The sequence below is a fragment of the Nicrophorus vespilloides genome, unplaced genomic scaffold, assembly GCF_001412225.1.
Source record: "Nicrophorus vespilloides isolate i.1.1-1 unplaced genomic scaffold, Nicve_v1.0, whole genome shotgun sequence".
Taxonomy (NCBI): Eukaryota; Metazoa; Arthropoda; class Insecta; order Coleoptera; family Silphidae; genus Nicrophorus; species Nicrophorus vespilloides.
The window spans coordinates 49,867-74,575 of NW_017097324.1; the positions used below are offsets into that span (position 1 = coordinate 49,867).

Genomic DNA, 24,709 nt, shown 5'->3' on the forward strand with positions numbered 1-24,709 from the left:
AGCCGATACCAGATATATTTTGAGTGGGACACAAAATGACAGCTGTCACCTTATGTCAAAATCACAATAGATAAATATTATAAACAATTGGTATGAAAAACAATGGCCGATACCAAAACATATTTTGAGTGGGACACGAAATGACAGCTGTCACCTTAAGTCAAAATCACAAAAGATAAATATTATAAACAATTAGTATGAAGAACAATAGCCGATGCCAAAATATATTTTGAGTGGGACACAAAATGACAGATGTCATCTTATATCAAAATTACAAAAGATAAATATTATAAACAATTGGTGTGAAAAACAATAGTCGATACCAAATATATATTTTGAGTGGGACACAAAATGACAGCTGTCACCTTATGTCAAACCCACAAAAGATAAATATTATAAACAATTGGTATGAAAAACAATAACTGATACCAAAATAGGGTAGACAGACATCCACACGTATTATATGTCAATCTTCTTGATAAGAATCCAGCTTTTCATAAGATACTGGATCTTCCATTAAGATTTAATAAAGACACTTGTTATGTCACATTAACAATTATTTATAGTGTTAATTATTATATAATTAATATATATACTTATTAAAATATCTAAACTAAAACTTATATAAATATTGACAAATAACAAATCGAATCAATAGAAAACAATATCAATATTTTTGTATTTTAAATGTTTGTATAATCCTTATACAGTGGAACCTCGCTTAACGAGCAAAATGAACTGTAAAAAAAATGACTTGAAGAGAAGTTCCAGATTGCGTACCTGCTACATCAATTTTAAAACTTGTGCACACTTGTGTATTTTTTGAATATGTTTCACTATACGAGTAAAAATCCGGAAATTTTGGAATATCTAATTTTTAAAAAAATATTTGCATTACAAAACATAATTATTAAGCTATTTAATATAAAATGTGGATTACTATTTAATGAAGTAATTTTCCCTAATGCACTTAAGAATCTATGAAAACAAGAAAAAAAATTATAATTAAAAAAAAAAAATGAACTTTTAAAAAAAGCAATTATATAATGAATATTCATTTGACACTATGCAAATCGTTGAATATTTTTCAATGATTTACTTCCATTTTATTATATGCAACCGTTTCTATCGACAAGTGTCAACTGTCTCCTGTCACGCTTGTCAGGTGATAATTTTGCAAGTAAACTTTCGATGAGAAAGAAAAAGAACTAATAAATAATGAATGAATATCGATTATCCCTTTTTTTGTAATAAATAAATCGTGCCGTAATCTTTCGAGTACTTTGCTGAACAAACTCACGTAGATGTTATCAGCACTAGACGGAAATCCAAATATTGTATACAAAGAAACAATATGTAACTATTACTTCACAATAATTAATGTCTAATCATTTATTTCTATTAGAAAATTCATAACAAAATTTAAAAGCAAAAAAAATGTATTTTTTCTACAAAAATCTTATGTTTTATGATTCAAAAAAAAATATAGGAATTAATATAATTTTAGTAATGTAATAATTATTATTAAATTTGATCGATTTATATTAACAAAAATTCAATAATAAATCTGTGACATTTATTTCTATTGGAAAATCAATATTAGATAATTAGATTTTATTTAGACTAAATGGTGAACCGTATAGTCAATTTCGGAGCAAAAAAAAATATATAAAAATATCGGTGGCAATCGCAAGCCCGTCTATTGAAATCCCGACGTTTGAAATCACGTCTGTATCGAAATCCCGACAACCATAATCCCGACTGTATCAAAATCCCGACTATATCGAAAATGTCTACAATAACATTTTTAAATTATTCCGGAGCATAGTGACTTTTAAATTGTTATTAATAATAAATAATAGCAATTAATAATTTAATTGTATTTGAGATTATTTCATAATGTTAAGGTTTATTATGAATAAATCAACAAAATCAAGTAAAACAAGCACAAGGTGACTACGCTCCGAAATAATTTTTTTTTTTTATTTATATACAATTTTTACAATATTTTTTATACATTGTTATTGTAAAAATTTTTGATATAGTCGGGATTTTGATACAGTCGGTATTTTGATATAGTCGGGATTTCGATTTCGGTTGTCGGGCTTGCGATATAGATCCTAAAAATATATGTCAATACTACTACTATGAACTATTATTTAAATTATGTTTTTTCTTTTAATTAAACTAAATTAATTCAACATTTACACAAATAAAGTTTTAGCAAATAAAGGTTATAAAAGATATAAAATATATAAAATATAAGTCATTTACTTTACTTAATAATGTGCGTCTTATAAGTTATAATTTATGACTCATAAGTCATAATATGAGTCATTCTTATAATAATTTAATTATTAATTAAATAAAATTCAGTACATTTCATCAAACAAAGATGTTATTTTGTTCATATCGCCAATAATTATTAAAAATGAATAGTTAAATATTTAACTTAATTAGATAACAACACTGAGTACATTTCTCAATTTTAAAGTAATTAACATTATGAGTGAATTGTTTAAAATAACCAATAAATAAATTTATAATTTAGTATTATTATTTATTAATTATCAAATTTTGTAACGATTTTGACTCTAATCTTTTTGCCCTAATTAGTATATTTAACTTTGTTAGATAACAACACTAAGTGCATATTCTTATGCTCTCAATTTATATAAAATTACGAGTGAATTGTTCATAATAATAAATAAATTAAATATTATTATTTATTAATTAACAAATTTTGTAACGATTTTGACCCTAATCTTTTTGCACTAATCAGTATATTTAACTTTGTTAGATAACAAATAAGTGCATATTCTTATACTATCGATTTATATAAAATTAGGAGTGAATTCTTCATAATAATAAATAATTTTAGTATTATTATTTATTAATTAACAAATTTTGTAACGATTTTGACCCAAATATTTTTGCCCTAATTAGTATATTTAACTTTGTTAGATAACAACTAAGTGCATTTCCTATACTATCGATTTATATAAAATTACGAGTGAATTGTTCATAATAATAAATAAATTTAGTATTATTATTTATTAATTATCAAATTTTGTATCGGCTTTGACCCAAATCTGTATGTACTAATTAGTGTTATTTATTAGTATTAAAATAGAATGTATGTAAAGTTTATAAATGATTGATTACTAAATGAATTTTGGTTTTAAAATGGTTAAATCGCAACGATTTTCGTTTTTGTTCATAATTTTACTTACTAATTTATGTAAATGGTTTCGAAGCGGTATTCACAGCACGTAACTACTACTATTTATGTACGTTATGTATTTAAGGAGCGACGTATAGCGACTAATTGTTGATAACGTCTAAAGCGCGTCTAATCCACTAATAACTCGTTGCAGTCGTGTGTTTTGCGGTTTTTATCAGCTCGGAAAGTAAGAATTTGGAATCGTGTTGAAATCGGACTCGACCTTTGCAGGTTTTTACTAGATCAACTCTACTCACCTTATTTCTGAGAGAAGCGGAGAATGTTTGTTTTTTTTTTCACGGACACGGATAGATGGACTACTAAATGCGGAATGGATGGATTGTAAGTATTGTACGTATATCATGATGGCCAATCAACAATTCCTCGATCGATCGTCAAGCAACAAATAAATATTAAAGTGCCAGATGTTCCGTTTGCTTCTGATTAATAATGGATGTACGGTTCAATTTCATATTGATATTTTATACAGTCATTAACTGCAACGAAGTAGAATACAATTTTACTTCAAAACAACAATTAGTCAAAGTCGTCGTTTGTTTATTTCAATTTGTTTGATTGATTGTAATATTCAGTGAACTTTGAAAGTTTTTATGTTCATATGTTTGTAAGAACTTGACAGTTTATGGAAAATCCGGATTTGAACTTAAACAAAAGTAACACAAAGTTTCTTTTCTTCAAATTCATATTGATTATAGTTCGAACAGTTTGATGTTTGAACAATTAAAATTCGAACAGAAATTTTAAGAAAATTTCGGATTTGAAACTCGAACAAAAGGTGAAACAATTATTTGCTGATTTTAATACAAAAATTATACTATGAACCGTTTGAAAGATGAATGGATACTTTCGAAGAAAATCTGAACAGTTTACAGTTTTATATAACTAATTGTATAGAATCCTAAATAATTTTTTTTTTACTTATTAACACCAATTAGATCATTTTTGGACAGTTTTCCGGACAACTTGAAACTTGAACAGAAATTATATGGAAATTCGGCTTTGAAACTTGGACAAAAGTAAACGAAATATTATTTTCTGGAAATTGATATTGAATAAAATTCGAACTGTATGATGTTTGTATAATTTAAAATTCGTCCAGAAAAGATTACTTTATACACACTTTTCTCTATTAAGAAAAATCAAGTGATATTAATATGAATTACCTGATTATGAAAAATAATTCTTCCTCTGGACAATAACATCACTCACTATGGTCAGTTGAAAATGTTTATAATTACTAAATTATGTGCTTTTAATCTAATGATTTTAATTTAACATCAACAAAATAAAACTAATTTAGAAAACTTGCAAAATACAATCGAAACAATTCTTTCATAAATTTACATAATATTTGTAGGGAACACAACTCAATTTGATAAAAAAATTGTTTTAATTATTCTCTTTTTTTAGTTAAAAATATTCACATAAATGTAATGGGTTGGCAAGAAAGTAATTTTGGTTTTCACAAATAGATAGATTATGTTAGTTTTGAAGGACTTCTGTCAATGTTCTGATCTTTTTTCTTTTATCATTAGAAAGATGTCACTTTTTGCTTCCTTTAGAAGCCAATTGCACATAATTTTGTTTGCAGCTGTTAGTTTAAACTCAATTTTAACAGGAGTGTAAATAAATTGCTTTTTTATTTCTGTAAAAGCGAGAAAGCTGAAATTTATGATGTTAATTGTTTAACACGAACATTCGTATTAGAATTGGTGTAAAATGGATCTACTGGAGTTTATGATGGCAAATCAAAGTCATAATTAAATCGAATCGTCATATAACTGTGCAAGAGATTGCAGAAAGGTTATTTAACCACAACAACAATTAGAAAAGTTTCACTTAACACAACAAATCAATATTTGCAACATTAATGCCAACTGTAATAAAATCGTCACTTTTTTAAACAAATTAACATTACTGGTATTGAAAAATGGATTGTCTACAAAAACAGTCTAATACAAGTGTGATAAACCAGCATAAGCTACATCAAAAAAGATCATTATATAAATTTGGTGGGATTACAAAGGTATTTTGAACCAAACGATCATTTCAGATGTTTAACAAGTAATGAAACTGGAGAAGCAATCAAAGAAAAATGCGCAGAATTGGCAAAACGTCTTTCATGACGATTTCAGGTCATCATTAAAATGACCTGAAATTGCACATGGTTCAGTTTTTAGCTGATAAGGAAAAGAAGTTCTATGAGCGCGGAATTATGAATGTGCCAGAAAGATGGCTAAAGGTCATCGAACAAAATGGAAAATATATACACTAAAAAGCCAATACAATTCCATATGACCCTTTTTTTTTTGCAAAAGCAAACCTTTTTTTAATTATTGCTTTTTATAAGTAAATATTGATTATATAAAGATGTTTCCTATTTTACAATAACAATTATGAAAAACGTTTTTTTGTTAGTTTTTATTATTATAAATATTTTTGGGTAAATGTGTGTAAATGAAGATGATGATGTTTTTTGTTGATTGGTGATGGTTACATAAACCATGGATGTTCAAAAAGCGTTTATTTTTATTAAATAAGTCGAAACACTTAAACGTTCGAAGTTTGTCAATTATTAAAACAAATTAATCTTGCGTGTACGTGTCACGGCAATTTAATTAATGATAGGAGCAACGCCGAAATTTTCGTGGTCTTACATAATTCAAGATGAATTTGGACCTCGCCTAGACGGCGACCTCCACGCACGCCTTATGAAACCTTGCACCAGAAACCTGGTTAAGAGAGTCACTTAATAATCTCTTCGGCTTTGAGAATCGATCCGCCACGGTCATCCGCCGACTCACAACTAAATGAAAGCTTGTAAACTCAATTAAATAAAATCATTCCTTTATTTATTGCTTCTTTCAATACTATTTTTTTTTTCTTTATCACAACGTAATTTCACAAAATGTTTCTCGCTCAGTCTACCGAATGTAAGCGATGATGCCGCAAGCTATAGGCTTTCCCGATGATCCAGTAGTAACACTATCCGCAGTCCCCGCTCGACCCAGATCATCCTCATTCATCGTCACCACCAAAGACCTTCCAATAACACCTCTGGGACCGTTCAAAGACATCTGATGATCAACAACATTCAACTCTGCAGCTCCAGAATCGTCGGCCTGGACGTTTCCCAAATTTCCGACATGTCTTTCAGGATCCCTGGGTCCACCGTGATGCAACTACAAAACCAATCTTAAGATTAAAAAAACTTACCAAGTGATACAATATTTACCAGGAAAGGATTGTAATGTTGACCCAGTTTCTCGCATCCTTGCCGCATGTCTCCCGCTTGATGGATATGAACTCCATGCTTTCCTGCTGTTAAACCTGTCAAATTACCTCTAATAATTACAGGTCCTGCAGGTGGATGTCTTTGCACGAAGATTATCTCTCCTTTGACGGTGTTTTCACCTTCGCTCTGCAGGACGGCCACCGCAGAAACCGCATGCAAATCCTGTAAACAAAAGAATCGATAAATTATTTTCGGACAGCACGCAATATTCGCATGACCCAAAAACCGCTGCTAATCTAGTGATTTTTTTTCGTTCTCAACAACGAAAAAAATATAGTTACATTATTATTTATTATTATTCATACACGATCTTTATTAACAAACACAAATGAGTACAAACTATACAAACTTAAATATTTCTTCACAAAGAAGTTAACGTAATGAAGTCGTTAAATATACATATATAAAGAAACATAATTTATCAATTTGTATATTGTATAAAAAAATAAATGACGAAATTATGAAGTATACATTAGAATAAAGTGCTTGTCTCATTTGGAAATAAATATATTTTGATGTAATTACACGATAATTTACAAATTACAAGAATCAAGTGTAAATTTAAGAGTCGAAAAGTTTTATTGATGTACAGAAAACCTTCAATATCTTTGATGGAGGAACAATCTTGGAAATCTCAAATTATCATGAAACTACAATAGCAGCGTTTCTCAACCTTTTTGACGTCCTACCCAACATATTTGTTTGTAGTTGTTCAGCGACTCAATTGCTAAGATTATTATCTCCAGTTCCTCAATTTGACACAAGATGACAGCTGTCATTTGGCGACTCAACCTGTTTGTTTGTAGATTCACAGAGACCCAATTGCTAAGAATATTTCTCCAGTTCCTCGCTTTGACACAAGGTAACAGCTGTCATTTTATGACCCAACACTTTGACACGCAATGTGACAGCTGTCATTTTGTGACTCAGTAATAAATATTCACATATTCAATATTCAAATATTCTATTTTTGTTTTCCTATAAAAACAGATTAATAATTTCTTATCTTGAGATATTTCAGTATTTATTAAACTGTAATATAATTGAAACACAAGGTGACAGCTGTCATTTCGCTACCCAACCTATTTGTTTGTAGATGCACAGAGACCCAATTAGTAAGACTATTTCTCCAGTTCCTCGCTTTGACACAAAGTGACAGTTGTCCAACACTTTGACACGCAATGTGACAGCTGTCATTTTGTGACTCATTAAAAAATATTGCGATTCATAGATTGAGAAACCCCGTTTTACAGTATTCTATTGTTGTTTTCTTATTAAAACAGCTTAATAATTTTTTATCTTGAGATATTTCAATATTTATATAACTATATGTAATATAATTGAAACACTAGGTGACAGCTGTCATTTCGCTACCCAACCTATTTGTTTGTAGATACACAGAGACCCAACTAGTAAGACTATTTCTCCAGTTCCTGGCTTTGACACAAGGTGACAGCTGTCATTTTATGACCCAACACTTCTACACGCAATGTGACAGCTGTCATTTGATGACTCATTAAAAAAAATGCGATCCATAGACTAAGAAACCCCGTTCTACAGTATTCTATTGTTGTTTCCTATTAAAACAGCTTAATAATTTTTTATCTTGAGATATTTCAATATTTATATAACTATATGTAATATAATTGAAACACTAGGTGACAGCTGTCATTTCGCTACCCAACCTATTTGTTTGTAGATACACAGAGACCTAATTACTAAGACTATTTCTCCAGTTCCTCGCTTTGACGCAAGGTGACAGCTGTCATTTTATGACCCTACACTTTGACACTCAATATGTCAGCTGTCAGTAAAAAAAAATTAAGATCCATAGATTGACAAACGCTGTTCTTTTCTTTTATTGAGATATTTCAATATTCATAAAATTATATATAATATAATTGAAATGATTATCAAACATTTAATTAAATGTAAAATTTAGGACACAAATTGCAAATTTAAAGTATTTGACAAGTAAATTTCGAAAATATATACTTATGCAATTAGTCTCAACACTTGAGCGAACATCATTTTCGTGCATATTCATTTTCTTTTTGTGTGTGCAATTTTTAATTGGCGAGGAAATTTCGTAGTTTCCCGGCTCAGCATAAGCAAATTAGAAACAATTACACGGTTAATTAATAATATTTTCGTTGCGTAATCGCATTTTCCTTTTGTTTCGTTCGTCTATTGTTTGCACCTATATGCAAAGTCAACAATAAAACATAGTAAGTGGAAACCCGTGAGATTTACAAGTTTATTTAAGTATAATTGTTTTCTGTACGTTTCCATAAAACGTACAAATATATTTTGCAATTTGATATAATTTTATTAAATATGAGCATTTTTGCAAATTATACATACATTTTTTGAAAAAAAAATTAATTGTTTTCCTTGAATAATTTTATTTCTAGCTTCCTTAAAAAGCAACATAAGCAATAATACCTCGCATAGTGCGGTTCTAGCAATACCACGGACTATTTCAAACCGGACTAATCGAGGAATAAATATATACAAACATTTAGAAAAACGATCATTTATGTATACAAAATAAGAACATATTTACAAATTAGTACAAGTTACTTAAATTCTTTGAAATAAAAAATTGTTAAATGTTTTCTTTGTATAATTTTATTTCTAACTTCCTTAACACGCAACATAAACAACAATACCTCGCATAGTGCGGTTGTAAAAATATCTCGGACTGTTTGAAACCTAACTAATCGAAATATAATTTTATTAAATATGAACATATTTACAAATTAGTACAAGTTACTTAAATTCTTTGAAATAAAAAAAATATTAATTGTTTTCCTTGTACAATTTTATTTTTAACTTCCTTAAAACGAAACATAAACAACAATACCTCGCATAGTGCGGTTCTAACAATACCACGAACTGTTTCAAACCAGACTAATCGAGGAATTAAACACATACAAAAATTTAGAAAAAAAAAACTATTTTGTACACTTTATTTCTAACTTCCTTAAAACGTATAATAAACAACAATACCTCGCATAGCGCGGTTGTAGAAATATCTCGGACTGTTTCAAACTTAACTAATCGAACTATAAAAGAATATTTTGTACACTTATTTTATTCAATTAAAATTTAGTTTGTACTAAAATTTATCCGTAAGTTTTCATTAAACGTAGAAATATATTTTGCAACTTAATATAATTTTATTAAATATGAACATATTTACAAATTAGTACAAGTTACTTAAATTCTTGAAATAAAAAAAATGTTAATTTCTAACTTCCTTAAAACGCAACATAAACAACAATACCTCGCATAGTTCGATTCTAACAATACCACGAACTATTTAAAACCGGACTAATCGAAGAACTAAACACATACAAAAGTTTCTAAGTTCTTTAAAACGTATAATAAACAGCAATAGCTCGCATAGTGCGGTTGTAAAAATATCTCGGACTGTTTCAAACCTAACTAATCGAACTATAAAAGAATATTTTGTACACTTATTTTACTCAATTAAAATTTAGTTTGTACTAAAATTTATCCGTAAGTTTTCATTAAACGTAGAAATATATTTAATAAATTAATATAATTTTATTAAATATGAACATATTTACAAATTAGTACAAACTACTTAAATTCTTTGAAATATTTTTTTTTTAATTGTTTTCCTTGTATAATTTTATTTCTAACTTCCTTAAAACGCAACATAAACAACAATACCTCGCATAGTGCGGTTCTAGCAATACCACGGACTATTTCAAACCAGACTAATCGAGGAAGTAAACACATACAAAAATTTAGAAAAAAAACTATTTTGTACACTTTATTTCAAACTTTCTTAAAATGTATAATAAACAACAACACTTCGAATAGTGCGGTTGTAGAAATATCTCGGACTGTTACAAACCTAACTAATCGAACTAAATATTTTGCTTAAAATTTAGTTTGTTTTTAAATTTAGTGAATATACGAAGTATTCCTGTATTCTTTAATTCCATATAATTATATTAAATATGAGGCTAATATGAGAAATTATACATTATCATACGCAATCAAACATAAAATAATTCAATGCCAAACTGATGTGTGAGTATAGAATCGCGAATGCCATTGAAAACAATGAAGTTGTTATTGTTTGTTGACCAAGTGAAGACAGTGTTTGGCTCATTAATAAATCACTTGATTATAGTCATTCTTCTTAGACGTAATGTTTGTACCTGCAATTAATTCCATAATTACACATGTGTAATTAAATAAATAAGGAATACGTAATTGTTTATTGTGTAGTTACGTCATTTAATTAGTAATGTCACTTTATAATTAAAAATAAATCTAATTTGATGATCCACGATCGAATTTTACAAATAACAAATTAAGGCTTAAAGAGAACTGATAAATGTTAAGAATGAAGTAAACTCAGATACCCTTGAAATCAAGACATGAAGAGTACTTTAAGTGTTAAAATTTATAAAATAGAGTAATAATAAAATTAGTTACATTTATTTATGTCAACAGTACAATAAGTAATGTTTACTCCTGCAATTAATTCCATAATTACACATGTGTAATTAAATAAAGAAAATGTAATTGTTACGTTATTTAATTAGTAATGTCACTTGATAATTAAGAATAAATGTAACTCGTTAATCCGCGGTCGAATTTTGCAATTGAATCTTAAAGAGTTCTCTTACTTATAGATACATGAATTAATCTAATATCCATGAAATCAAGGCATAAAGAGGACTTTTAAGTACAGTGGAACCTTGCTTAACGAGCAGAATGAATTGTAAGAAAAATGAGTCGCTTAACGAGCGACGTTTCGCATAACGAGTGACGTTGAAAAGAGAAGTCCCGGATTACGCGCCTGCTACATCATTTTTAAAACGTGTGAACACATATTATGTGTATTTTTGAATATTTTTCAGTATACCAGTAAAAATCCGGAAATTTTAGAACGAATTAAATTCGTTATGCAAGGTTCCACTAAAATTTACAAAAAAAAAATAAAGTAATATTAATAATTGTTACATTTATTTATGTCAAAAAGACACTATGCGCCTTTGATTATTACAAATTCAAATTATATCGTTATTTATATAAGTTCACATCAATTAATTTCCTCTGACTTTGTTTTGTTTTATTTCACATTTGCAATTAATTACTGCACTTAATTTAATTATGATACACTTTTCATTCATTCACAATTCCAAATTATAAAAAATAGTAAATTCAGACATAATAGATCCATTAATCCAGTAATCTAATTTCCATGAAATCAAGACATAAAGAGAACTTTTAGTATTAAAATTTTGAAATTCAGCAAACTATATTGGCTGCTCGGAAGAAAATCATGTTTATATTTTGATTATTATAAAATTTAGATTTAAAAAGGTCAAATTGACCTTTAGTAGCAGTTACGTTAAATAAATCTTCAGAAAGATATATCTTGTTAGTAAGAGTACAAATTAGTTTACTAAACATAATTAGAATTTAATTAATTAATTCTAAATTAAAAAAGACAACTTTCTGAAATTGATATTTTCATATAAAATTTCAAATTTTTTTGTACAAAAATCTATAAAATTAATTAAAAAATAAAACATATTTCATTAAATTCATAAAATTTGTTCATATTTTATTATTATAAACAAGCAATTTTAAGCTTAAAGTGAATTATATAGATTTAGATTACAAAAACGGATCAATTTTCAAATATATATATTTAGCAACAATATTGTTTTATTAACTTACTTCATGGTATTCTGCTATACAATTTTTCTTTTCGTTACAACATAAAAAAGATTACATTAAAACACCAACTATTATTTAGGTCTGATTCTCATCTCTTTATAATTTAAATTGTTTTTATGTCAACGAGACACCAGACGCCTTATTACATCTACAATTAATTACTGCACTTAATTTAATAATGATACACTTTTAATTAATAATTCCAAAATCAAATAAGAAGTAAACTCGGACATAAAAGATCCACGAATGAATCTAATATACAACAGACTTAAAAAGAACTTTAAAGATTACTAAAAATAAATATTTATAATAAAATTACTTAATTTTTTTCATGTCGACGAGACACCAGACGCCTTGGATTATTACAAATTTAAAATATATCGTTATTTATAGAAGCTTACATCAATTAATTTGCTTTAATAATAATACACTTCTTTATAAAAAGAAGTAAACTCGGTCATAAGGATCCACAAATTAATCTAATATACAAGAAACGAAGACTTAAAGAGAACTTTAAGTAATAAAAAGAAATATTAGCTTAAATTTCTATATGTCAGCGAGACAGCAGGCGCCTTGGATAACTACAAATTCAAATTATATCGTTATTTAACCCTTTATAACCTGAACATAGTTAAAATTTTAAAAAAATCTTTGGATTTCTTTTAAAACACATTAAAATTAAGTTGCATATAATTTTTTTATTAAATTTCAGCAATATTTTCAATGAACAAAATATGTGGAACTTTTTGATTTCGATTACAAAAACGGATCAATCTACATTTAATAACAATTTTGTTTTATTAACTATACAATTTTTCTTTTCGTTACAACATAAAAAAAAAACATTAATGTACCAACAATTATTTAGGTCTTTTTCACATCTCATTATAATTTGAATAGTTTTTATTTACATTTAAATTTTTTATGTTAACGAGACACTAGACGCCTTGGATTATTACAATTTCAAATTATATAGTTATTTATAGAAGCTCACAACAATTAATTTCCTATGAATTTGCAACAATTGAAGATTTAAAGTAAACTTTAAAGATTACTAAAAATAAATATTTATAATAAAATTACTTAATTTTTTTCATATCAACGAAACACCAGGCGCCTTGGATTATTATAAATTTAAAATATATCGTTATTTATAGAAGCTTACATCAATTAATTTGCTTTAATAATAATACACTTCGTTATAAAAAGAAGTAAACTCGGTCATAAGGATCCACGAATTAATCTAATATACAAGAAACGAAGACTTAAAGAGAACTTTAAGTAATAAAAAGAAATATTTAAAAATATTTAAATTTCTATATGTCAGCGAGACAGCAGGCGCCTTGGATTACTACAAATTCAAATTATATCGTTATTTAACCCTTTATAACCTGAACATAGTTAAAATTTTAAAAAAATCTTTGGATTTCTTTTAAAACACATTAAAATTAAGATGCATATAATTGTTTATTAAATTTCAGCAATATTTTCAATGAACAAAATATGTGGAACTTTTTGATTTCGATTACAAAAACGGATCAATATACATTTAATAACAATATTGTTTTATTAACTATACAATTTTTCTTTTCTTTACAACATAAAAAAATTACATTAATGTATCAACAATTATTAGGTCTGTTTCACATCTCATTATAATTCGAATAGTTTATGTATATTTAAATTGTTTTTTATGTCAACGAGACACCAGACGCTTTGGATTATTACAAATTCAAATTATATAGTTATTTATAGAAGCTCACAACAATTAATTTCATATACATTTGTTTTGTTTTATTTCACATATACAATTAATTACTGCACTTAATTTAATAACGATACACTTTTAATTAAAAAAAAAAGTAAATTTGAACATAAAAAATCAACAAATTAAGGTAATATATAACAAATGAAGACTTAAAGTTTCAAAAAATTAAATATTTATAATAAAATTACTTAAATTGTTTTTATGTCGACGAGACAGCAGGCGCCTTGGATTATTACAAATTCAAATTATATAGAAGCTTACATCAATTAATTTCCTATTCATTTGTTTTTGTCTTATTTCACATTTGTAATTAATGACTGCACTTAATTTAATAATAACACACTTTCCAAATATCATAATTTCAAATTATAAAAAGAAGTAAACTCGAGCAGTCTTAAAAAGAACTTTATGGATTAAAAAGCAAATATTAACTTACAATTCTTTATGTCAGCGAGACATCAGGCGCCTTGGATTATTACAAATTCAAATTATATCAATATTTATAGACACGCTTGTTTATTGAATTTCAATTATATATATTTTTTAATTATTACTACTATTGCAAATTAAGTGACCAATACAAATTTGATATTTTCTATATTTAAAATTGATCTGAGAAAAAACTGAACTTTGAGTCTAAAGGTAAATCTTAAAAGGTTAATTTGCAATAATTGTGTACATTTCTCTCGTGTATTTCTACAGTTAATAATAATGTTGTAAGATCTAGATCTTAATTTTTATTTTAACAAGAATTATTTAAAGAAATAATCTTTGTTTAAATAATGTAAGTAAAGTATAATTTCCTAAAGAATGTTTTCATATTTTAATGATAAAAAAAAGAAGCAAGTCATAATTGAAATACTTACGAAAGTGTATGGTTCCATGTATACTTCGTACAGATCGCTTTGGACGTTCTCTATACCTGGATAAGGTTTGATGATGAGCGGTCTATGGCCTATACCTGGGACGTTGTACAAAGCCCCTTGGATCCCTACAGCAGGAAGAGCCGAGGGACGGACGTGACTCATCCCCAGGAGGAGACAGCATACGAATAGAGCAGCAGAATTGGATTGAAGAAACGACATCTTCTCGCATATCGTCGGATCACTGACCACGTTTGATGAATTGGGCTGTATTCGAAAGCGTTCAATTGGGCTTCCACCCACGAAACGATGTGCGGAATTGCGACCGTCCGAGTCTCGTATAAATACATCCCGATCCCGGCCAATTCTAACGTCGCATGACACACACATAAACACGAACATAAACACGCCAAGAGTTATCATTAATGCGAGAAAGGGGAAGGATGATGATGATATTGGTGATGATGACAACGGAGAGAAACGCAAAAAAAGAAACCAATAACGAACGCACCAAGGTAGGAAGAATAAGAAGATGCTGAAGCGGAAAGTATGATCATGGTGATTACAATAATAGTAAAATAAACAATTACTGGGAATGCGTGGATTGATGGAGCAATGATGTAAACGTGCGACAGAGGTCACATATTTGCGCTCTCCGATTCCGAACGCATCCAATTAAAGAAAGTTTTCAGGGACCGACGTCGTCCTTGATGGCGTTGATGTTACTAGCTGCTGCAGAAGGCGGAGGAACGTTTCAGGATCCAACTTTGCAACACTTCCATTCTTTGGCAATGCCAGAGATTCTTAATAATCATGATGGACTGTCCCCCCAGCTATTAGCCTCGCGCTTGCAAAACTGTCGATAAATTGTATTACCTCATGATTAATTGAAGAAGACGTACCTTTCCAATTATTAATATTTTTGTTGTGTTCTCTCCGCTGTAACTAATTACGCATCGACTGAAGCACCTGCAGGTAATTACCTTCTCTGACCTGACACAGTGCGAAAGCAATTTTCGGTATTCGATCAACGTGTTTCTCGGGAACTTTACTTTCTTGTCTCTTCATTTTTACTTCAAACCTTCCAATCCCATAAATCATTTGCATTTCTTACGGTTCATACATTATTCAGCGAATGGAATCGATTTGATTTTCATCAAAAAACTTCTTTCATTTCCAGGAACTTAAGCACTTCTCTTCATTTATTTAAATCGTATTCATTGAACTAAATAATATATTTAAAACTAATTACAGTAATTATATTTTGTTACACGTAATAATCTATAATATTATAAATGTTATTATTGATAAAAAAAAAATAATTACTCATTTGAAACATTAGGTTTTTTATTGATTAACAGTAAAAAAATATAAAAAAAGGATCAAGTCTTTTTTGATAAACATAAAAACTAAGAAGAGAATCCAACTTGCCAATATCAATATCAAAATTAAGTAATTTTGTAAGTAATAAAGTTTTGGATTTTAATGCAATGAATGGTCAGCAAAACTTTTATTTTGTTTGTTTGTCCTTCAATCATAGTACTCCTGCTATGACTGAAAAACAGAAAAACGACGTTACAGTTTTTCATGAATTTCTCGACTGCCCTTTAAGATAATTACATTATCTATCATTGGTAGGAAAGCTGTATGTGTCACCTTTCCAACGAGCCTACTGGTATCATCGTGTAGCTACCGGCATTCCTGCTATGACTGAAACAGAAAAACTACCTTAGTCTCGAATAACGCTGCTAAATTAAATGGAACTAATTTTCTTTTGGGACAATTTTTTATGTGAAATGGTACTATAAATTCGATACTTTAACAGAAGGCTTTGTTAATTTAAGTATTGTCGTTATTGCATTGATCATGTCAGTGTCAAAAACCCGCGAATCATCGAAATGTCGAAATTATAAGTTAAATTTGGATGAAGACCAAGCATTTCGCGTTTACAAACTCATTCTAATCAGTCACGCATTACCACAAATTATCGTTTAAGACCTAAGCAACCTCGATCCCAAGAATGACAGTGAGAATGCGTCGAGACTGGATGTAATATCTTAGTGTATGTTGTTTTTTTTTTGTAGTCTATCAGTAATCGTCTGGACAGAATAGAAAACGAAATCCGTTTGCTTCTGGACACGCAACGCAAGAAAATTACAATAAGTGGTAATCTTCCAAGTGTAACATCTTCGGAAGTCAACGAGTTCGTAAGCAACAGAACGCGCAGCTCTTCCGCTCCATCGAAACACATATGCTCGTAAGTTTCGTAACAATTTCCAAAATGTGTTTGTTTTCTTTTAATATTACTAATTTAAATGTAGAAAAAGCGAGTGCAGCGATTGCAACAGAGGTCGTTGCTTGTCTCTGAAGCGGACGAAAAGCTCTTTCACAACCTGCAGCTGTCCGTGTTCGCAAGATCGGTGCCCGAAGAAGAGGAATAAATGCTTGGAATCAGGTGTGATTACGTCTGCATTTGGATTAATCAATTAACTTTAAGTCTTCAGTTCCAATATGTCCTTGTCCACCCACTTGCGATCCTTTCGAATGCTCCAATCACGAGGAAGGATCATGCTGCAATCACGAAGAACCCAACGATCTTTGTTCCTCGACGTGCAGACTCAGATATATGGAGCAGGTTTAGTATAATGGCATCGAGTGATCTTACATAATAAATTGTTCTTGATTAGAAATTGAAAGAGGAAAGTAAGCGAAACGATTGTTTGGAAAAGGAAATTATAAAGCTGAGGGAGTTGATTAAGGAGCTGAATAAAAATCAGGAGACGGCTTCGGAGATTTGCAAGAAGTGGAAGGAAAAGTACAAAGTTTTGAAGAAGGATCAGAGCCATGTCGGAGATGATGTCAGGAAAAGACAGCTGTGCACTTTGGAGGAGGAAAAGTCGCAGGCTTTGATCACCATTCGTAATTACGAAAAGCAGATATCGTGCCACAAGATGATCGCTGATAAATATGATAAATTGTTGAAGATTGTGACGGAGAAGAATTGCACTATTGGCGATCTGGAGCAGCAGGTGAGGGAGCGCGACAACGAGAACAAAATGATTTACACGAAGTGTCGCGATTTGGAGAACGACCTGACCATTGCAAACGAAAAGTATAATCAGCTTAGGAAGACTAACGAACATCTTGCTGCTGAAGTCATCAATAAATGCAAATGCTTCGAGGCTAGCAATTCTGTAACAGAAACTGAACTGAAAAAATACAGAATGGAAGTAGAAAAGGCTAAAGAAGTAAGTTCAATAACTTATAATTAAAATGTGATTTGTTAATGGTGTTTTGTGTTTTAGGAGGTGATTAGATTACAAGATCAATTGAATCACGCTCGTTGTCAATTAGGTGAAGATTTGAATAGAGTAACATTGTTGGAGACGGAGTTACGTGGCGCAAAGAAACGGGATAAATGCGCTAAAAAGATCATAGCCACCTTGGAAATTAAGTTAGAAACCATGGAGACAGACTATGGTAAACTGAAGATCACATGTCAGAATAAGCTGTTGAAAATGGAAGTAGAAAACGAAAAGTTGAAGAAACGTTGTGAACATTTAGCCGACGAATTAAACGATTTGAATGTGAAGAGCACCACCAGGTTAAATCGTAAAAATAATAAGAATGTATTGTACTGAATGCTTTGTTTTTAGGGTGAAATCTTTAGAATCGGAGATGGAAAGCTTCAAGTCGTGTTCGTGTCTGAAAGAGCAGGAGTTGATTGCTGAAAAGGATGAGCTTCGGAATCTCATACAGGAGCTATCTGACGTTGTGGCGCGACAAAAGGAGAGAATAAATGATCTGATCAGTTTGAAGAATCAGCAGAACAGCATCATAGCCGTGCAGAATTCGTCGCTGAGCTCGAAAGTAAATGAGGTTTGACCGTGTTGCTTGGTATTTTAAACTCAAGCAGGATTGCAGGAGTCCGAGCTGCGGACGCACGAGGTCGAGGCGGTAAAGGTGAAGACCCAATACGCAGACTTGGAGAGGCACATAAGATCCTTGAAGGATTCGCTCAAGACAGACAGCCTCATCGGTAACGCCACATTGGAGAATGAAATCAACGCTCTCAGGTAAATCCGTCTTTGTGGCCTTCAATTTCCTTTTTAAAAAAAGTTCATGATTTACTGATTAGAAAATTATTGGATGAGCAGAAGGACAAGCTCAAGATTAAGGATAAGATGCTGGATGACCAGACGAATACGATTATGCAGTTAAGGAGAAAGATCGGTGAAAAGGAGGATACCGTGGCTTCACTGTACCGCGAGCTGAACGGCGAACGCAAGGAAAAAGCAGATCTGGAGAAGAGATTGACGGTGCGGAATTTTCCATCGAGTTGGAAAAAGGTCAAACCTTGACACGCAATCTGAAAATCATGTTTTTTTTTTGTTTGTTTCCCATTATTATTCGTAGAAAAGCGAATCGGAAAAGGACGCAATCAATATGAATCTCGTTAACGCCAAAAAGGAATGCCAAATGCAGTGCAGCCTGATTTCCAATCTGGAGAAGAAGTTCAAGCTGAAATGTCAGGAGTGGAGACTGCAGAGTGACCTGTACTTCAAAGAAAAGGAGAACGCGTTGAATGCAGCAAGATTCGCCACGCAGCAGCTGAATAGCAGTATGAAGGAGTTCCAGGATCAGTGCCATTCCCACAACAAGCTTCGGGTCACCTTGACACATCTGCTGCGTGAAAAAGATGTAAAGTTAAAGTCAGCTATAGCCGAGGTAAAATAAAATTAACAACTAATAGCCGGTGCGTGTAGATTTCGATTAAATCGCTTTCGTATCTCAGATAAGTTCCCTGACCCTTGACCCGGAAGTGCTGGCAATAACTGACGACGTTGACCCCGACGGAAATAGATCGGATCGAATGGAAAGCGAAATCAGCAAGGACCAGGTCGGTCCACAGGACTGCTCAACGCACGCGAAACGAAAAATAATAAATCTCTCGTTTTCAGACTTGGAAATCGACGATTGAAAAATCAGAGAAACATAAAGTGGATGACCGTAATCCTTTTTCCTGTCTACTCAAACAGCCGCAGCCTAAGGCTTCGACAGTTAAAAAGGATAAGTGTTGCGGCGTCGCAATGGAATATGAACAGCAATATTATAAGCAGGTCAAAGATACGATAAACAAGATTTTCGACGATGCAGCCGTGTCCAGCGATTCGGATCACCTGAACAAAGTCGAATACATAAGCGATACTCTCTCGGATTGCAGCTGTCTGTATTCAAATCCTGATTTTGTGTGTTCAACCGAATGCTCGAGATATTCAAATCGTACCAAAACAGATAGTAAAAAGACTTAAATTATTGTCTTTTCATCAATTATAATAGTATAATATACATTGTATAATAATTCATATAAAATTAAATAAGCTCAAAGTCTTCCCACAAACTTAGAATTCATGTTCTTTATGTAGAATATTTGTTACAAATCTACAACTACGTAATTTAATTTAAAAAAAGTACGTAAATATTTAAATTAGTTTTGAAATGTGGATTCGCAAAGAAAGTCTGTCAATCTTGTTAATATAGAAATATAATCAAAATAGTTTTTGTTTAAATATATACAAGTTTCTTGATAACTTCGCCAAACCATAAAGTTGGCTTGGAATACTCTAGTAATGGAAATGTTACAAATAAATATGCGCATAAAAAAGTATTAAAAAGTATAAAAATAAACATTCAGCCGTAACTTATTTGTAAATAGCTTCGTACTGAGAAATAAGATCGTCGACGGATGGTCTGGATCTCATATCATATTGTAAACAGTCTTGCATGGTCTTGATAATTCTTTCTGGTACCCAATCCACCGGAGGATAATTGATTTTATGATCCGGATTGCTGATGGCTACAAATTTCTGAAGCGGCTGAACGATATGCTGGAATGGTGTCTTCCGATAAATGAGCTGATACAGTATACAACCCAATGACCATACGTCAGATTTAAAACTGATCTGAAAAAGTTCAATAATGTTTAGTAATAAGTAACAAATCGAAATGAATGAATCTCACTTTAAACTTTTGTTTTCCATAATTTGGACTGTCATCGTTCGTCGATGAATCATTGCTGAGGGCCTCCGGGCTGATATAACTGAACGTTCCCAAAGACACATTTTTGATGACGCTCGTCATATCGCTTTGAACGCTCGACGCGATCCCAAAGTCTATCAACTTTATGCGACCGTTGACTTCCAGGAAATTCGCGGGTTTAAGATCGGAATGTATAACACCTCTGTCGTGAATCTCCTTAACGGCGTAAAGCATTTCCATCCAATAGTAAATGACCATGTAAAGTGGCATATGGGTGGAACTATTCACTAACTCCCTTAATATTATAGCCAAATCTTTTCCACCTTTTTCCAGTACCACAAACAGTCTTTTCTTATCCGTCAAAATTTGACTATAAACAAGCATAATCATAGAAAATGTGTAATTAAAGAAAAAATAAAAAATTTATTTACTTACTAAGCATACAACTTTATGATTCTATGGCAGCCCTGCAATTTAACCAATGTTTTGACCTCATTGATAAACGATTTCTCTTGTTCCTTGTCACAATTCAGACTAACACATTTAATGGCACAAGCTGTTTTCGTCTGTGGATTAAAGCAATCGTAGACAGTAGAACTTCCACCCTTTCCAAGCACATTCAGAATGATATATGTTTTGTCAATTACTGTGATTTGCTTAAAAAAATCTTTAATTTTCAATTCAACATTTTTCTTATCCTCATTCTCTTTATCCTCATCCAATGGTTTGGATAACTTTGATTGTGGTGTTGCAAATGTATTCTTAGCTGAATTCTTCTTTTGTGAGTTTAACAAGTTAGCACCAACACTGTTTTGCCCGTGAACAGGTGTGGCTTTTGGTTCTTCCTCCTGCTGCTGCTTTACAGCCATGCTCGTTGTGCTTTCTCCTGAATCCTTGGAGTTTTCATCCGTGGAACTGTCTCCAAAATATGCATCACCTTTTTCTAGTAGTTTCGCCCATTCCTCATAAAAATTAAAATATGTCCTTGTTTTCTTTTTGACTTCCCTGAAAATTGAAGGTTTAAATGGAATGTTTTTTTTTTTGTTTTATTTGTTGAATTCTTGTAAATACTTATTTTCAGCGGTTTGGCAGATTGCTGCAGTGTCTGGGTTTACCTGAGTACCACTACTTGTGCTTGCAGTTAAGGAGGCATTCCTGGGTTCTGCGAATTCCTTGCTCATTTTATTATTTTACATATATTCGGCACCTGCAAGCAAATTAACAAACAACACCTAGGCCATACATGCAACTAGGCACCATAAAAACAAATATTCAAATATTTTTAGGTTATGTTATGTGTCAAAGGACGCTTCCAACGGTTTTTAGAGCCATCATTCCTCATTAACAAATATTTGAAAGAATTAATTAATACTTTTAATTAATAACTCCGTTTAATTATATTACTTTCTTTTTATCTTATTATCTATAGGCAAAAGGATCTTCTTTTGATTATAATAAAATAGTTATTTTACTCAAAGATTCATATATTTATATACAACACTTATATTTAAAAAGTAATTAATATTTATTATTTTACAGTAAACAAAAGTTGGTGTTCGGATTATTATTATTAAACTTAAATCTAATGAAAGGAAGAAAACCAAATGTAATATCGTCGATAAAGTCGCGAACAACAAAGAAAAAAAAACAAGACAAACGCTCTTTCTGCTATCATGGTAATAGATACCATTTGCATGATACAAATATGCATTTCCATTTGTATCAGAGGTACAAAATACACTTGCTACTAATTCTAATTTTGTGAAATAAACTATAATTTCTAAAAAATACGTTTCCGAGTCTCAGGAAACACGTTTGCATCATTTAAAAACAATTGAACAAAGTATACTTGGGGGAACACTCAACAAATATAACATTTTCAGTCGGCGCAGGAGATTTTCGTTTTCTTTTTACTTCATCTCTTTGGTGTAAGCATCAAGTTCAGCGTCCAGCTCTTCCGCCGTGGGCGCTGATTTCCTTGGAGCTTTGGCGTTACGTGCAGCTCCTCTACCTCCTCTGGTACCTAAAAAAAATAATAATTACAATTAGTATTTAATCAATTAATAAAAAAAATAAAATTATTACCTCTTGTAGGTCTACTCCTGGCTGCAAGTGGACTCTTCCTTGTACTAGGTTTAGTGAATTTGTTCTCAGCTGGTGGCGTTCTCACACCTATCCTGCTGCTCCTCAATGGAGAAACCTCTGATGTGGTTATTTGGATATTCATTGCACGACCATCCAATGGCACTCCATTGTACTGTTTCAGGGCTTTGTGGGCATCCATTTTCCTCTCAAAGATAACATCCGCAGTGCCCAAAGACCTGCCTGATCTGTCATAGTGGACTGCTGCACTTTTCAGTGGGCCAAACTCGGCGAACAATTCCTGAATATCAGAGTCTGATACACCGAAATCTAGGTTGGAGACCAACAGCTTTGTTGGGCCTGAGGCTGGCTGCTGCTGATGCACAGCGGCTTTGACAGCTGCAAGTTTGCGTGGGCCAAAGCCCTCAAACAGATCATGTTTCCAAGCACCATTGACATCTCCCTGCAAGACACAATAACTCAGATAAGCACATAATTGTAACACAACACATGAATAGCACTAGTTTGAAAACCTCGATACAAGAAAAGTTTCTTTTAATTTTTAATTTACAGCAAATTCATTATTATAGTATAGTATATAAATAAACTATGGATGCTTTTGTTTCACTATATGAAAAAAATTCTGGAAAGGATGTAAGAATTGCAAACGCAATGTACCACCTTTTGACCCACTACGCATGTTCATTATTATAATCTTGTGGAAAATGACCAGTAAAAAGGAATTATCCTATAATTTAGGTAAATATGATTTTGATTCAGTTGTCTAAAATTTTTGGACAAACTTAAGCGAGGTTCGAATGTAGTCTAAAATTGTATTCTTACCCTGGTGTGTGGTCTGACAATAGCACCACCACGACTGCGACCCTTCTGAACGCCACCTCTTTGGGAGCCCTTGAACGGTGGACTTCCTCCACCTGATGCACTACCTCCGCTGCGACGAGCACCACCACCAGAGTTGCGAGTAACTCCTCCACCACGACCGCCTCTTTTGTTTCCACCAGAGTTACGTCCTGTTCCTCCAGCAGCAGAACCTCGTGGCTTCTTTCCAGACTTGATGATGTCGTCCAAACTCATATCGATTTTGTCAACCATCTCGAAGGAAACTGAATTGAACAACGATATGGAAACGAAACAAACAATAAACACTGATGGCACCGTTTATACAACAACAACAACAAGAGTTGCAACACAAATGGCGGATGATGATGACTGATGCGCTTACAAACTGACGCTCGAGCTATATACTTTGCGACAAACTTCCGTGCGGTTGCGCACTAGCTAAGAAACACTTCTTTGACGTCGTCTCCTTTCCACCAAAGCCTATGTAACCGTAGAGACGTAACTCTTTTATTACTAGGCAATAAAATTTTAAATTGCCAACAATACAAGGGAAAAAAATATGTTTGAAATTTTCAAAATTCTTTGGAAATTTTCTATATTTCATGACCATCCTCATCGTTCCTCTGCAGAACTTTCTGCGAATTTATCAGTAACTTCGTCTTATTGTTTTCTGGAAATTTGAAAAACAAGTCAATGATTTTTTAATCACTTATTTACCTGAAATTTCTTCAAAAATTTCAATTTCATAATGAAATTTAAATATTTAATTAATAAACATTTATTTAATAATTTATGTAATAAATAACAAATATGTGTAGTTCTTA

At 31.2% G+C, this 24,709-nt stretch overlaps 4 protein-coding genes across 4 annotated transcripts; 1 reads left to right on the forward strand and 3 right to left on the reverse strand.

Moving 5' to 3' along the window:
- The first annotated feature begins 3,223 nt into the window (after positions 1-3,223).
- Positions 3,224-20,296, forward strand: LOC108559812 (MAR-binding filament-like protein 1). Its single transcript, XM_017917171.1, has 12 exons — positions 3,224-3,565; positions 16,988-17,160; positions 17,225-17,358; positions 17,408-17,538; positions 17,591-18,151; positions 18,209-18,507; positions 18,560-18,773; positions 18,828-18,979; positions 19,042-19,222; positions 19,320-19,631; positions 19,699-19,803; positions 19,865-20,296. The coding sequence occupies exons 1-12, from the start codon at positions 3,548-3,550 to the stop codon at positions 20,213-20,215; spliced, it is 2,631 nt and encodes an 876-aa protein (XP_017772660.1). The 5' UTR covers positions 3,224-3,547; the 3' UTR covers positions 20,216-20,296.
- On the reverse strand, positions 6,087-15,563 carry LOC108559814 (superoxide dismutase [Cu-Zn], chloroplastic-like). The gene is made up of 3 exons (XM_017917174.1): positions 14,907-15,563; positions 6,480-6,701; positions 6,087-6,426 (listed from the first exon to the last, which is right to left on the reverse strand). Exons 1-3 carry the CDS (start codon positions 15,324-15,326, stop codon positions 6,169-6,171), a joined length of 900 nt encoding a protein of 299 aa, XP_017772663.1. The 5' UTR covers positions 15,327-15,563; the 3' UTR covers positions 6,087-6,168.
- Positions 20,297-20,430: 134 nt separating the features above from the next.
- Positions 20,431-22,245, reverse strand: LOC108559813 (serine/threonine-protein kinase mph1-like). The gene is made up of 4 exons (XM_017917172.1): positions 22,014-22,245; positions 21,378-21,947; positions 20,925-21,312; positions 20,431-20,866 (listed from the first exon to the last, which is right to left on the reverse strand). Exons 1-4 carry the CDS (start codon positions 22,121-22,123, stop codon positions 20,606-20,608), a joined length of 1,329 nt encoding a protein of 442 aa, XP_017772661.1. The 5' UTR covers positions 22,124-22,245; the 3' UTR covers positions 20,431-20,605.
- A 258-nt stretch (positions 22,246-22,503) lies between these two features.
- Positions 22,504-24,281, reverse strand: LOC108559815 (THO complex subunit 4-like). Its single transcript, XM_017917175.1, has 3 exons — positions 23,868-24,281; positions 23,028-23,487; positions 22,504-22,965 (listed from the first exon to the last, which is right to left on the reverse strand). The coding sequence occupies exons 1-3, from the start codon at positions 24,135-24,137 to the stop codon at positions 22,853-22,855; spliced, it is 843 nt and encodes a 280-aa protein (XP_017772664.1). The 5' UTR covers positions 24,138-24,281; the 3' UTR covers positions 22,504-22,852.
- Between the last annotated feature and the right edge of the window lie 428 nt (positions 24,282-24,709).